Genomic DNA, 17,059 nt, shown 5'->3' with positions numbered 1-17,059 from the left:
AGAGGAGTGAGGACAACAATATGCTGTGAAACCAATTAGACCAGATTACATGTATCCAGTGGACACATGTGCGAAATGGACAGCTATGTATGGGGCGAGATTTTTTTTTTTTTGAGAACAGATTGCCCTTTTTTTTCCCGGTGAGAGTGGGATGTTGGGGGGGGATAGTAGGTATATTTGGGGAGGTAGGTTGGGTAGGATAACAGACAAGAGAGACAAGACAGCATACAAGGGTGGTATATGACATGTGGGGGGTAAACACCTTGATGGGGAGGGGTGTTTGGAAATTGGAAGCCCATGAGCCCCATAGTGGATACAGTGGGACTGAGGACCCCGCCCATGTGCAGTCACCACTGCACCTTCACAGCCCCAAATGTGGCTGTGGTGGGGGCTGAGTAGGAGGACCAGGCTGACCCTCTAGTTGCAACACGCGGCCCTCAAGCTGGCATTGCAGATCTCCAAACTCCCGGCGTTACTACGCTATTCACCACAGCCTGGACCTGTCGACGGGTGACAGTGTCCTGTCCTCATACTTTAACGACCTAGTGAATAACAAATACAGTGATACTGTCATTCCATGCCAAAGTGTTCTCAGGTTATTGTTTCTAATTCTACTTCATCCCTGTACTTTGTGTCCAATGTGCATATTTATTTTTCAATGTAATTTAATTTCTGCATCAAAGATAACGGGATATTATTAGCAAAATTTCTCACCACCTTTGTGCAACCAAAACTGTTCTGAATAACATTTTGTAAATGTATTTAATGTATTTATTTGTTGTGTTGGAGAATATATTTTACATTCTACACAATTTGTTAGTTTGTAGGTTTTCAGTCCTGCCACATCGTGTGTGTGTGTACATATATATATATATATATATATATATATATATAGATGGATATACTGTAGATTTATATAATTTTCTATTATAGGTTCATAGGATCATAGGTTGATACTAGGCTATTGGCCCAGAGGCATTTATAAGTCTAGCTAAGAATTTCACCCATGTTCTCTCTAAGTCAACACCTGTTTCCCCTGTCCAGCAGGGACAAAGTTGGGATCCCAGGGGTATATTTTCTGTTTCCCATCCAGTCATCCAGGTTCCTTTTAAAGAGGGCTAGAGAGGGACTCTGCTTAACATTGAGTGGAAGCCTATTCCACAGATGGGGGGGGGGTCTTTGGAACACAAATCTGTCCCGCCAACAAGTTCTATTAATGTTACAGACCAGGTTAAGGCCTTGCTTTTGAGTTGCATGAGTGGAGTTTGTCTTATGGGTATGCAGGTACTCCGTCAAGGCTGGGTCTGAAATGGCCTTGTATGCCAGACACAGGTCACCTCCGAGCAGTCTGTATGAGACTGAGTAGAGGGACAGGGGTTTTAGCCTATCTGTATAGGATAGGTGTTTAGACCCTGGATTTTCCTGGTCAGGAACCTCTGTTGTTTCTCAAACTGCTGCATGTGCTTGTCAGGGTACCTGCCAAAGGGGGCATTGTACTCGATAATGGGTCTGATAAGGGAGGAGTACAGGGATGTTTTGACCAACTTGTTCCTGGATGAAACACCCTTATTTATGAGGTGAACCATATAGAAAGCCTTCCGTATAACAGAGGCAATGTCATGGTCAAAAGTCAGGTTGCTATCAACCTGTGTGCCCAAGTCCTTCACAACTGATTGCATGCTTAATACATTGTTATTAACCTGATAATTAGTAGGGATGACATTTTCTGCAAAGAGGATGATGCATTTCTTGGCATTCAGTTTGAGGCCATACTTCTGACAGCAGTCATTAGTTTGGGTAAGGCCCTCTTGGAGGATGTTCACATCACTAGGGGAATTTAAGACGGCACCCAGCTTGCAGTCATCTGCAAACCTGGTCAGCCACAGACCACTGGTTTTGGCATGCACCTCAGAAAAGTATATCCCAATCAGAAGAGGCCCCAAGACCGATCCTTGGGGTACACCACTCATTACTGGTCTACTAGAGGTGGCTTTCCCTACTTTGACTGAGTGGGTTCTATCAGTGAGCCAGTTAGCTACCCATCTGGTAACATACAGGTTGATGCCTAGCTGGGAGAGTTTATATATTATGCCCAAGTTAGGAATAGTGTCAAAGGCTTTGGCGAGGTCAACGTAGGTGCTGTGCACCGTCTTCCCCTCATCCATGTCTTTGGTGACTGTTTCAAAGAAGTTAACCAAATTTAGTAACAGAAAAGGTGGAAGAAACGGGAAATAGTTGAACAGAGACCAATAACCAAATAAATTCCCCGATAGCAGGAAAACCGATAAAGGCAGTCTCACAGTATAGACAGTCTCACAGTATAAGCAATAGTCTCCAGATGTAACAAAATCCTCTCGTAAGACTCTGCAGTCTGTAATAAACAGTGTAAATTTATTTTCACAAAACAACAAAACAGATGAAGTTTCCGGTGAGGAAATGAAAGCGCTCAATTGAACTGTTTTGTTGTTTTGTGAAAATAAATTTACACTATTTATTACGGACTGCAGAGTCTTACGAGAGGATTTTGTTACATCTGGAGACTATCGCTTATACTGTGAGACTGTCTATACTGTGAGACTGCCTTTATCGGTTTTCCTGCTATCGGGGAAGTTAACCAAATTTAACAGACATGATCTCCCTTTGACAAAATAAAACTGTGTGGGGTCAAGCTTTTGGAACTTGCCAATGTCCTTGTTTATAAGTCCATGATGATGCGTTCCATGGCCTTGCAGATCAGGCTAGTTAGGCTGATGGGCCTATAATTGCCTGGGTCAGTGGAAGCTCCACCTTTGTGTAGAGGGATGACAGTTGCTATCCTCCATTCAGCTGGGATGAAGCTGGTGCTCAGGCTTTGGTTGAATAGGGTGTCTAATGGAGCTGAGAGCTTATGCCTGAGTTCATGCAGGATGCAGCCAGGGATGTTATCAGGTCCCATGGAGACCATACTTTTTGCATTTGAGAGTGCAGGTGCTGGGGATGTCCTGGTTTACTGATGGGGGAAAGGGGGTGAAGTTTTCACTGAACCTGCCTGCCAGCAGGTTGGCTATATATGTGGAGTTTGTGTATTATGCGCAATATGTATATGCTCAGAACACATTATTGATTACATTTAGAGGTAGTTACACAAATGAGGGTGTGGATAACAGAGTAGGACATTACAGTAATGTGATGCAGGCTAGTCTGCACCCAGATGTACTAAAAGTATAATTCCACATTGTAGGATAACAGTAGAACTGTTTGTATTGTTGGGAAAGTGAAATGACAGAAAACTGTATACAGTGTATGAATGTTGTACTACCTGGCATAATATTATTGTACTCCATAATAAGTCACTATGGCTACATTACCCTTTAATGTTTAACTGACCCTCAGCATTATGTCAGACATTTGCATAGACCTAAAATGTGACATCAACACACTGACCATACCTTGTGTGTACTGTTGCGGACATTTGACAAGGTGATGGCAGTCCTATCCTTGGACTGAGACAACATGTCCTTGTTTTCATTTGATGCATTCAGGTTTGGGGTATAGCACTGTAGGGCTTATCATCAATGCATAGCAATGAGAGCATCACCAGAGGTGACATACTGAGTGGGAACACTGTTCTGTCACTGGCATGAGATATGCAGTCTAGCTGTCTAGACAATACACTTTGTGTCAGTAGAATATTTCTCATTCAGGCCTGGGGTGTGTTTGTATGGTTTGGGTCATCCAGAAGTGTACTGGCAGGCCTTATGTAAATGTTGCTGCTCACTCATGTCCTGCCAAGTCTTCCAAGATGACAGTACTGCATCTGTATAAGTTTTTAGGTTTTGTTACTTCTCTGTACTAAACACTGTGTTATGTGATGCTATCATGTAACCGATGTACAGACGTGATTAATAGGTCTGTGTACTGCGATCTGCATTATTAGATATGTATCATATCTGAAATTTATAGACATTAAAAATGCCTAGAATTTCAAGTCTGTCAGTAACACACAAAGAGGATGTTATTTTCAAACCGCATGAATATAAATCTAGATTGTGTTACATACATGCATGCATGCATGCATACATACATACATAGAAAAGTAGCTATTTGTCAAAATATAGGGTTATAGATGGCATGAGATTTTTGGTTGCAGCACTTACTTTTTACTGCCTTAGTAAAAGTACCCCTGTAATTACCTACTATAATATACTAGGAATGGTACTGAAAAGTATATGGGAAATGTATATAGACTGCATTTGCTTCAGCTTTCAAATGCTAATCAGTGTAAATTAACTGTACTTCATTCAAACAGGCAGGAAAGATGTGACAGTTGAAAACATTTTACCACAATGAATGATAGAAAAAAAGTGAGAAAAGAAAACCAGTAGGATGGAATCACTATTAGACAAATAGTTATGGTGTGATTTCTGAAGGACAACATAGAGCATCAGTTAATGAGAAAATACTTTTAGAGCAGTGATTAGATTCATTTGAAAGCTGCATGACATTTTTACAGAAAAGATGCAAAATATTTTATTATTTTAGAATATCTGGACATTTGTTAGTCAACATGTTTCTTTGCAAGGCACAACTGTCCAAAGCAATGCTGTGCTGTAAATTGAGGGAAACATGTATGACTATAAAAGTGCACCTACATCATCACACACACACACACACACACACACACACACACACACACACACACACACACACACACACACACACACACACACACACACACACACACACACACACACACACACACACACACACACACACACACACACACACACACACACACACACACACACACACACAAACAAGCAACACTAAGAACACACTGTATGAAAAGTAATTGATAGTGGAGGGGAAAACATTTGTAGCAACAAGCATGAAAAATACTATTGCCTAGGCTTGAATACTTATTTGCAAAAGCAGGCACATAGTAAAGTAGCTATCACGTCATTGCTAAAGAGGCTCCAGGTCTATGTGGGACAAGAAGATAGCATCGCCAGCTGAGTAAAATCCAATCATTCAGCTAATCTAATTGCTCATGAGTGGGGGAAGGAAAATACAAAAGGACAAACTACAGCTGAAAGTTCTAAGCATTTCCTCTAACTGAGAGTTTGTGTAATCTGACCTGCAGTATGCTAAAAAGGCTATTTGAAAACCTTGCCTCTAGCTGAACATGTGACTTACAGAGTACTAAAATGTAAACAAACTGCTCTAGTAAAAAATCTGAGCCAGTGCCCCTTTAAGAAGGGAGATCAGCAACTAACATTCTCATATTGTCAAAAGAAGCCAAAAAAACAGACCTTTGAGTCTGATAATTCACTATTCTGTAGGCTAAGGTGAAATAAGTGTATACTTTCTTCCTATACCTAGCAAGGCTTTTCATAGCTTATCAGAAGGGATAGCGTCTGCAAGGAGCTTGGCAGAAGAGTATTTTGACAAAGAAATAACTGCTGGATCTCACCTGGGATTAGAAAAAAAGGAGTATATACCTATACCAGCTCACTAAGTACTATGGTGCCAGGTGAGAATCATTTCTTTCAAAGTGGAATTCGAATTCACACTGATAAAAAGACCAGAGTATGTAACTGCATAACAGTAATAATCTTGTCAAAGGGGACACTGAAGCAGGTTTTGCCATCAAAACAGCTTATCATTTAGTCAGGGAGCTACAGACATACATGTTACAGTACCAATAGGACGTACAACAACATTGGACACAGGATAGGCATCAAAAAAATTAAGATTTTCTGGAGTACTTCTTACCAAATCATTTTGATACTGCTTCTGTGTTATTTGATACGAAGGCTAACAAAAGAGGTGTTAACAGAGTACTGAATTGCTGGTGGCATTCAACCAATTCGAGCTTCAGATGTCTGCATAGAAAAAAAGTACTAAGTAATTGTGCACACATACACAAGAGTTACATTCACACAGACTTAACAGACCAACCATCATGGCCATAATCTGTCCTTGTAACCACCATATGGTTCCTGGAAAGCCTGCCCATCAGACCATTTACAAGTGCAAAACTAAACGTACCTGTCATCCCGGTGCATCCCGTTCTGGGCATTGAAACTAAACTGGTCAGTGCTTGCAGAGTTGCCAAAAATGTCATCAAACTTGCTGTCAAACATAGTCTGTAAAACATTTCATTTTGATCAAGTCAATACTTGTATACATATACATATTACTCTCCAAATAATCAATTGACTACAGTGCCCTTTTCCATCTTATGGTGCCACAGCAGTATATTATGCAGATTGCAAGTTTCTTACTCCAACATACTGTAAAATTGTCATAGTGTACAAAGCTGTATGAAGACTTGCATGTTCAAGCAACATGTACAAGTTGATTTAACAAACAATAATAGGGTATTATAATATGGAACACACAAATACAATACAAATTTTCATTTATTTAGGATTTTTTTTACCAGGATAGTGCACTGATCAACACTGATCAGGCTAAACTAGGGTGAAATACAAAACGTTTCACAAACAAAAAAAGGCAGACATAAAAACAACAACAGCGTAGTTCAGATTAGATGCATAGAAAAACTATATATGTACATTGAGCAAAAAAGCAAACTGTACAGTAATGTACAATGTATGCATTAGTTTCTAAAGTGGGTTAATTTTCAGTAATTCTGTGAAAGGAGAAGAGAACAGGAAAGGAGACAGCAATAGTGTGCTATGCCCTGTGTTAAATCAGGAGCATTTGGATTGGATGAAGAGGTACTTTAGGAGTTTGCCAAAGAGTAGGTGCCTGAGAGGTAAAACCATGTGGAGTACTGTAGAGTTTGGTTCTCAGGCAATGAGTAGTTTATAGAGTCTGGATCCTAACAGTAGGTTCGATCTTTGTTCTGTGGATATCCACTTGGCTTTTTCTAGGGTGATACAGTACTTATGGAGGGGTTGGTTTCTAATGAACAGGCAGATGCATTTGGAGACTGCCTGCAGTATGGTGGTGTGTTTTTACTTGAAGGCATTACTTTACCAGCTTTAGTAATCTTAATTTGAGTCCCTCAGTTTTCATTTGCTCATTGTACACCTCTGACCAACTCACATATACAGACAGCGTTTCCCAGACACCAATGAAAAATTAACTTGTGCCAAGGGAAAAGAAATCAGTAGGCATATGCACCTTCAAACCTGGACATTTCATATCAAACATGGCAATTACTGCAGATTCCAAAGAGACAAAAATATAACAGCAAACATGTGAATATTATACTGTTACAGTAGCTCTCTCAATTCTTTTGAATCAATTATCTGATGTGTCTTCATCCTCTTATTCACAAAACTTCAAAGCTTCACCTCAAATAATTCAACCACCACAAAACCACAAAAAAATACATCAATAAATAAATCAGCCTTGCTCAGAAGGTTTTAATCATAGTCTACCAGCTTTATTAAGATACTTGACCATTCATTAGCAATTATCCTTAAATAAATTTTCTTCTACAATAAAAGCATCAAACAATGGAGTCTGGATTTCCATGCACTCTAAGGAGGCCCTCCTGATACCACTTCATAAAGGAGGGAAATCAGCAAAACCCAACTATTACTGTTCCCTGTAAATCTTTTGTAAATCTTTTCCTGATCACTCATTCCTAAATGTTCATTATACTTAAGGGCAGCAAAAATCCACAAGCATGTAATTCAACAATTAGGAGTTAACAATTCTTGGAAAGCTTATTTCCACAAATAATGGACGTATGGAACAGTCCTATTTGTCTGTTAGATTGGTATTACCCATCATATGGTCGATAATTCTATATTATTCCTAATGAGATAAACTGTAATCATACCATAGATAATTTGAAGGAATCATGTATAAGATAAAGCATATAGGAGCTGCCTCTGTCTATTAGTAGTAAAAGGGCACTCTTGGGGTAAAATTTCTGTTCCCCTTACATACATATAAGTTGCATCTGAATATGAACAGGGATGAACTTTGTTTTATGTGGATGGGGAGTCTGTTCCAGAGGTGTGGCATCCTCTGTGAGGTACAACTGTCCTCCAAACTGTTCTATTGATGCTGCAGAAGTTTAGATCCCTAGACTGAGTATATTTGATGCCATTTTACTTGCTTATATGCAGTCAATCCATCAGTAATGGGTCAGAGGATGCCTTGTATGCCAGACACAGGTAACTTCAGCAGTCTGTATGATAGAGTACAGTGACAGGACTTTGAGTCAGTCCGTGTAGGACATGTTGTTTAGGCTATATATCCTATTAGTACGGTATCTCTGAAGGTGTTCCATTTGTTGCAAGTATGAACAAATGATGCAGACCTCAGTGGCTCGACATCCAGATTTTATTAAATCCTTGAGCACTATCATCCTAGTATAGTGGACTTCATCAGAATACAATATAAAACATAAATCAAACTTAAACAGCAAACTAACATCACATGCTAAGCCTACCTAACCAATCATATTACAAACTTAATAAACTACCTACCAAGGTAAAATTAATCTATTCATTGCTGGTACTCAATATATAACTACTTGAACAAACTCCATATTAATGCATACAATAATATATTTATATATAAATAATTTCATATTATAAATATTTCACAATGAAAATCTAAAAATGATGTTAAAAACTACAACAAAATATTGGCTTTCAGTCTCAGTAAACTACTCAGAGAGACATATTCGTTCAAACCAGGGGGAACTGTGGCATTTGTTGCAAGTATCTGGACAGATTACATGCCAAAGGGGGCATTATATTCAGTGATGGCCTAATGAGGGCTGAGTGAAGGGGGACAATGACATCCCTGGATCTAGACCCAATCCCTTTGTTTATAAGCTGTGCAGTACAGGACTTTCTTATAATAAACACGTTGGTCAAAGTTAAATCACTGTCCACATAAGTTCAAAAATGGCAAACTTGGTCAACTCTTAGGGGCATATTGCCAATATGGTAGTTCCCTGGGATGGAGGGCTTCCCGAAGGATACAACAATGCATTTTTTTGCATTTAGTTTCATTTTATGATTTTATTTGAGACAAATATTCTTGCAAGAGGGCTAAGTCATCTGAGGATTCAATAATTGCTCCTAGGTTGCAGTCATCTACAAATTTAGTCAGCCAGAGCCCTTTGGTTCGGCTTTTAATTCAGAAAAGTAGATGCCAAACAGGAGAGGTTCCAGCACAGAATCCTGGGGGACTCCACTGGTGACTGGTCACTTTGTGGAGGTAACTCCCCCTAGTTTATCTAATATAATTTAATTAAAATAATTAAAATTATAATTATAATTATCTAAGATCAGGAATGATTTAAATGTACAAAATAGTGTTCTCTTTGCATTACTCTAGAAATGCATCCATATTAGAGCAGTCTTTCACAGCGTGCATACAGTTTCAGTGAATGCACTTTCAATCAATGAAAATAACCTTAAGTGAAGAATACTAATAAGAACAGTGTGTGTAGTACACCGAGTACAAACACATTTTGTTTGTATGGTACAAGGCTTGGGAGCCAAGGCTAAAGAAGTGTGTAGAGATTTGTAGGGTTTTGGTATTATTAGGAGATACTTCAGACAGTTAAGTTAGTTTGTTTTGGACTGATAGGTAGAAAGTCATGGCACTGCAGTCTTCAGAAGGCAGTACAAACACTCGAGTATGAGTTCAGACGTCAGGTCAAATATCCAACGTGCCAGAATATTAATTATACTATTCAGGAGGATCAGAATATGCATATAGAAACTTTGGATATGCTTATCAGCACTCTTATTGGAAACAGTATGTGGATATTGCTGACATATACCTCCACTGTACATAATAAAGCATTCTTAACCAATCTACAGTGTTTGCAGACTTGATTGTGAAATGTACAAGAAGACTTGGCACATCAAGGATAGACTAGCTCCTGTTCAGCACAGTTCTGGGTAATTAATGGATAAAGACTTTCATTCCAGTTTCTTTCAGTTATTTCAAGTTCAAACCAGTATCCTACAGTAATATCAATTCTTACAATGGCGAGCCACCATCGATGGGGGAGCAATAGTTAAAGTAAGTCCCAAAACCCCATAGCAACCTTATCAGCAGTCAGATGACATGCATCCTATAGAGCCACAATGTTTATTTGGAATACTACTTCAGAAAATCTACAGTAAAGTCTCAAAGAACTTCAGACTCTCCAAGATACAAATATGAAAGACATTTTCCATTTAACAGCAACATATTGGCAAACTTCACCATCTCCAAAGCAGACAACGGTCTTTCAAGTCTCCAGTGTGACATCACAGAGCCAAGCAAAAGAAAGCTAAAAAAAAGCTGCGAGACACCAGGCCACCTTCTTAAAGCAACTTCAAGTTTCCTCATGTAAGCATTCATTTTTTGTTACAATGCATTTTTTAGCTGAGTCAGACAGTAAAATCTCAGAAAAGTTTCATTACATCAGTAAATGTTAATGGTATAAATAAGTCAAACAGTACTTCTACAGCAAAGGCACCAGTAATTGTGTGGTTTAAAGTTAAATATGAGTAAAGCAGTCTAAAAAACTGCATTCCAGAAATGTTCATTTAAATTTCAAGGTTATTAGTTCAGGAATGTTACATCTTTCTAGATGCAAAAGAGTTAAATCTCAGAAGCAGAATGTAATAAATACAGTGACAGATTCACAGAATGATTCAGCTTCTATTAGTTTGGTTTTAGACTTAAATAACACAAATTATTGTTTACAGTCTTCAGAAATCAGTGTAAATGCTACAGCCATGCAACTTAAAATACAAAGTTAAGTCGCAGTATTGCAGCTACAGATGTAAACACAGTCAGTGTACGTAACATGCAGATTTTCAGACAAGAAGCAATGCAAACATTTGTAATGTTTCAACTTCAAGTTATTTCAAATACAAATGTTCAGAATGTAATGCATTCTAGTATACTGTGTTCAGAAGCCAGTGCAAATATTGCACTGAGGGGGGATAAGAGGGCTCAAAGTGCAGATTTTGTTCAGTTTGACAAAGTAAACACCAACATACATAATATATAGACTTCAGGGTAAAATAAAGAAGAAATGCATACCACAGCTCAAGTCAGTGTTGTTGCAAATCCTATAAAAAATGTTTTTCATCTTATCTATAAGGTTGTGGCAGTTTTGCACCAAACAAGATTACATACTCTGCCATTGTTTAAGGTTGAGAAAAATGACAATATTTCATTGTTTACAGAAACAAAATTATGGAATAATGTACTGATTAATACAGACACATCAATTTCAGTTACAAATAGACCACTATTAGAAGACATGAGTCCCAATGTCAGGATTTGAAGGGTCAAAGGTTAAAGCAGAGAGCAGTTCCATACTAGGTATGGACATGTCATCAAAGTTACATGTTTTACACTTCAGTAACAAGATTTTATGGAACAATAAAAATGCTGCAGAATGTACAGTAATGCACACAGATGAAAACAGAAAGTATGTGTGCAGTAAAATGTGCAAGTGTACAGAATTAGAAAAATTGGTTACAGCAGGAACACACAGATTTATGGGTTAATGATGAAATAAATTCCAGTTCAGCTGCCAGGGCTGAAGTACAGGAAGTTAAGTTACTACATTTTCAGAAACAGTATCTTATTCTTAGAAATGCTAAGACACACTGGGAGCGGCCAGTAAGAAAAAAAGGCAACAGTTTCAGGGTGTGTAATGGTGTACCAGAAATGACAGTCAAGTAAATTCACAAAATAAAGGGTTTACAGTTACAGATCTGGCAAATCAATTTTTTGTGTTACTGATCTGTTTAGCAGACACTGTTAATAAATTTGAATTAAATGCCAATTAAATGATAGCGTGTTTACTGTGTAGCCTTTTATGTAGCCTTTTTAGTTGATCTGGTAGAGTAGTTTTCAGGAACTTTGTAGCACCGGATAGACTGTATGCTTTCGTGGCATGCTAACTACGCCATCAACTAATAGCGTTTAAGTGTTGGCTTTGGACCTTTTACGACTACTATAGTCACTACATAGAGCTATAGACTCTGTTTTTGGACAATGTATGATTTATAAGAACTAACCTCTTGTCGAATACTAAAACTATAAACCGCTCTTGTTACATAATATATTTATATATTAGACTGGAATCATGGCGTTCTTTGTACGCTAACAACGCTAATGACTACAAGCATTCTAGTGTTGTTTCAGACCTATAAAGACAGCTAAGGTTGCTGTATAGAGTTTATGTTTCTGCTTTTCACCATCGTATGGATTTGAAGAGCTATTGTTTGCCACTGTATAGTTATATAGAGCAGTTATTTCCTGTTGCATACTATTACTATACATACAACAGAAATCACAGCGCCCTCTGCCCAAGCACCTTATACTGACTATCCTAATTAACAATGATGTGTGCAAATAAGGAGGACTAATTAGAAGCCTACATTTCTAAAACAAAAATATATATCTATCTATACAAATAACAAATGCAAACATGATAGAGAGTTATAAGACAAGTTGAACCTTATTGTTTCAGAGATATGCTGTTTTAACAAGTGTCTTGCTGAATGTAATCTTTGACTGAGTCATAGAAGAGTTTAACCTTTATTGTTCCTGAACTATATTGCTTTTATAAGTGTCTTGCTTGAATATTATCACTGATAGAGACATTGTAATACATGCAGTCAAGACTGTTTTACTATGCAAGTTAATCTCTGTTCTATGCTCAAGTTACTACTTAATAAGCCTGTGTAACTGTCTATTTTTTATCTCTCTGTGTGTCTTACCACTGTCTCTCTTTTCCCTTTATATTCCCAGCTGCTCAACCTGGTTTCCCAGTATTAAGGAGGACTTGCCCTGCATGCTGAAAGCCTTTACTATCTGCACCCATACCTGTCACCCCTTCCCCCTTCTTAGACTACAAGTATTTTTACTGTTCTTCCTCTTCAATCCTCTATAACATACTTACCGCCCTGCACTCTTTTCTCAGTATATATATTGCCTCTGCTATACAGCTTTTGTCCGCTAGAGGGCAATATCTTCCTTTAGACCACCATTCTGACTCCAACTTTAAGTAACTTACAGGCTCTTGGATTCTAATATTCTGGAAGAGCTAATACTCCCACTCTATTCTTTCTTTCTTCTAATATTCTTCACTGCCAACCCTCTCTGCATATTCTATTATCAAGGCATTGTGTCACCTTACCCTCTGCTGCTTTACTTACCTTTGCTTACTGCTCCTCTGATTGTTTTCCTAGGGTGAACTCCTCTGTGGCTCATCCCGCTCCATTCGCCCTGCGGGCTCACTCTGCTCCCCTACCTTGCCCCCAAATTCCACCCGCCCCAGTGGTCCTAAACTTATACTCTAACTGCCACACCCCTATGCATTAGGACCAACCTCTAACTCCTCCCCTTAAAGTGCTATTACCTCTATTATATTCTCACTTTACCCCTAACTCCTCCCCCTTAAAGAACCATCACTCATTTACCTTTATCCATTACCCTACCACTCTATCCACAAATATCCCTACATTTAACCACCTTAACCTAAACAAATGGCTCAAGGATCCTGTAAACCCTTACCTTTATTACTACTCCTAATTATACTTATCATTCCCTATCTACTTACTCTCTATGAACACCATAGATTCCTAGGACTGCATACCCACATCACACACACCTCTGTCCTTACCCCCAGCTCCACTCATAGTGTTAGCAACCTCCCCAGCTCAGCTAAGTACTCAGAAGCCATATTTCATAGACTCCATCACATCTCTCAATTTAACCCAGTAGCTAGAAAAAATAAGAACCTAATTTTTAAACTTCTACAACTCATCCTAAAAGTTCAGGTCCACTCCCTGTTAGATGGTGATATACACTCTAACCCAAATCCTACCACTATCACAGCTACACAGCCTGATACACCAACAAATTCAATCACACAGACATTTACCAAGCCCCCCAACTCTCTCCTGATAGCTCATCTTAATATTCATAGCATCAATAACAAAATAGCTCACCTGCATGCCCTTATTGATGTTTATTCCTTTGACATCCTCTGTCTGTCTGAAACATGGCTTAATCCATCAATACAAGACAGTGCAGTTCTACCCCCTGGCTATAATATCATAAGACGTGACCGTAACACTAAAAAAGGAGGAGGCGTAGCCATACTTTATAAGAATGGATTACAAGTTACCTTGTTAGACTCCAAACCTCCACTTTGCAACAATGCAGAAATTCTTCTGACTAAGGTTCAGCTTAACAAAAGCAAAGCCATATATCTATCATGTGTCTATCTTCCCCCAGGCAATAACATCAACACATTAGAGGCTATCCTCAGCTGGCTCTCAAGTAACTACCCCCAAGAAACCATTATACTTGGAGATTTTAACATTAACTGGAACTCCTGTATATCTGAGCAGCCTTCTACTCATATCAACTTATATGGTTTTACCCAAACTATAACATCCCCAACCTGTACCAATAAAACTAACAACAAAACTAGTACCCTTGACTGGATACTCACTAATACCCCCCAACTAAACTATAAAACAGGCACCCTCCCTGAGGACATAAGTGATCACTTGCTTACTTATTTAATCAGAACAAAAACTGTCATCCTAAACTCTACCATCTGTAGAACTATTCGCACTACCAAAAATTTTAACCCTGCTCACTTTCAAGCTGAACTAGTCACCTGTGACTGGTCACCCCTGAAATACCTCCCAATAGATAATGCCGTGAAATACTTTAACACTAAATTTCTAACCATTTTAGACAGCCATGCCCCATTACGCAAAGTTAGAATTAGAACCAAACCGGCACCATGGCTCACCAAAACAACCAAACAAAAAAATCCTCCAAAGAAATAAACAATGGGCCAAATGGCGCTCAACAAAAAGCTCCTCAGACCACCTGCAATTCAGACATCTAAGAAATGAAACAAAAAAAGCCATATTACCCGATAAAAGAAACTACTACTACCAACTACAACAAACCAACCAAAATAATCCCCAAAAATTCTGGCGAGGTATCAATAACCTCCTACACCCTGGATGCTCAAGTACTCCCTCTCCCTCTGGCTCTGATCACAACAATCCCATCCAAATAGCTGACTCATTTAATACTTTTTTCACTGAAACCATACAATCCCTACCCAACCAGCTATCCCATAGCATCCCAGGCTCTGCCACAACCTTTACCAATAATTCTCATCAATTTCATTTTCAGCCATTGCCCACTTCACTTATCTGTAACCTCATACAGAAACTTAAACCCACTACTCTCTCTGCTGATAAATTACCTGCAGAATACCTGCAAAAAGCTGCTAAAGTCATAGCCTACCCCATATCCATCCTCATTAACAGAACTATTTCTGAAGGATCTATTCCCCTAATCTGGAAAGTCTCTCACATAATTCCCCTGCATAAGGGCGGTAACTCCAAAGAGTTGTCCAATTATTGGCCCATAGCTATTCTATCTCCTTTGGCAAAAATAATGGAGAAATGTATACACATACAACTGTTAACCTACCTACTCTATCACAATTTATTAGCACCCTGTCAACATGGCTTTAGACCATTTCATAGCACCACCTCTGCTCTCTTATCCTTCACTAACCATATTAACAGTAATCGTAATATTGATACTCTATCCTCAGCTGTTTTTATTGACCTGTCCAAAGCATTTGACATGGTGAATCACCACCTCCTTAAAAAACCACTCAAAAACCTGTCATTGGACAAACATACTATACAGTGGTTCCAATCATACCTACATAACAGGCAACAGGCTGTACTATGGGAAAATACTTTATCTTCCCACGTCCCAGACACTCTAGGGGTCCCGCAAGGATCTATATTAGGCCCATTACTCTTCTCCATCTTTACAAATGACCTTCATTCTGTAATTCCTCAAGCTGACTGTATCCAATATGCTGACGACTCCACACTCATATGCGCTGCTGCTTCTCAATCAGAACTTCAGTCACTAACCCAAATGACCTTTAGTACAGTTGAAAACTGGCTCCTACAAAGATGTCTTATCCTTAACCCCAAAAAAACAAAAATGTTACTATTTACCCCCACCCGCAGAACCTCCCCACTTAACTTTACTATTACTTCAAATGATAGAACTATAATATCTCCTGAACCAACCACCAAACTACTCAGGGTACTAATAGATAACAACTTGTCCTTTGAACCTCACATTAATAACACCATAAAAACAGTAAACAAGAAACTAGGTTCCCTCTATAGAATAAAACCCTTTCTTACACCTCCAGCCAGGGTTACTATTGCTCGCACCCACCTCATCTCTACCTTGCTCTATGCCTCCCCTATCTATACCAAAATATGTAGAAGTAATCTGAGTAAACTTACATCCTCCTACAACAATATTGCCAGATTTGCAGCTGGGTCCTCCTATAGAACTCATCACTGTATCAATCTGAATCAGTTAGGATGGTTAGAGCTGCCAAATTTAATACTTTTCAATCAATTAATAGTAGCCCATAAGATCCTGTATTTACCTCAAAATACACCCATATTTACATCCCTAGTCATCCCCTATAATAACCTCAAGATCTTACGCTCAGCTAATAACCTACTTGTACAAATATCAAAATCCAACAACTTAGCTGGTGACACCTTGTTCTCCAATACAGTAGGTAAAGCCTGGAACATCCTCCCAAGCCAACCAACCTCAATATCCTCTGTCAGCTTATTTAAAAGCAAGCTTAAAGCCTACCTCAAATCACACTGGCTATGCCCCTGTGTTAACCCAGACTAAGTACCTAACTATTAACTAGACTCCCACAATTCCTAGCCTCCCATGATCATGATCTTGTGTTGTCTCACTAATTTTTACTGAGCTTAACCTTCCTTAGGATTTTTTCTCATGTAAATAAGTATATACTGTGGAATGATAAAACACCTTCATATAGTATCACAACCTATGTGTTAAATAACACTAGAAATCCATCCTTGTTTGCTGTTCTTCTATACTCTATCTATTGATCTCTAGTGTTTTTCTTTCTTAGGTTTTTGTGAGACCTTAGTATCTCTTATCATAAATTACTAGGTGTATCTAATTTTGTAATATGTTATAAAGATTTGTACTA

At 38.6% G+C, this 17,059-nt stretch overlaps 1 protein-coding gene across 1 annotated transcript in view; it reads right to left on the bottom strand.

Moving 5' to 3' along the window:
- Positions 1–17,059, bottom strand: part of HIP1 (huntingtin interacting protein 1) — a 2,554,439-nt gene that overhangs the window by 913,223 nt on the left and 1,624,157 nt on the right. Inside the window, exon 12 of the mRNA XM_044054110.1 lies at positions 6,031–6,128. Coding sequence (XP_043910045.1) covers positions 6,031–6,128 — 98 coding nt within the window. The remainder of the gene's footprint in view (positions 1–6,030; positions 6,129–17,059) is intronic.

Source organism: Protopterus annectens, chromosome 13.part0 (assembly GCF_019279795.1).
Source record: "Protopterus annectens isolate FY-2018-M chromosome 13.part0, PAN1.0, whole genome shotgun sequence".
Classification (NCBI taxonomy): Eukaryota; Metazoa; Chordata; order Ceratodontiformes; family Protopteridae; genus Protopterus; species Protopterus annectens.
Note: the sequence above shows the minus strand (reverse complement) of the source record. Positions and strands in the feature narration are given on the sequence as shown.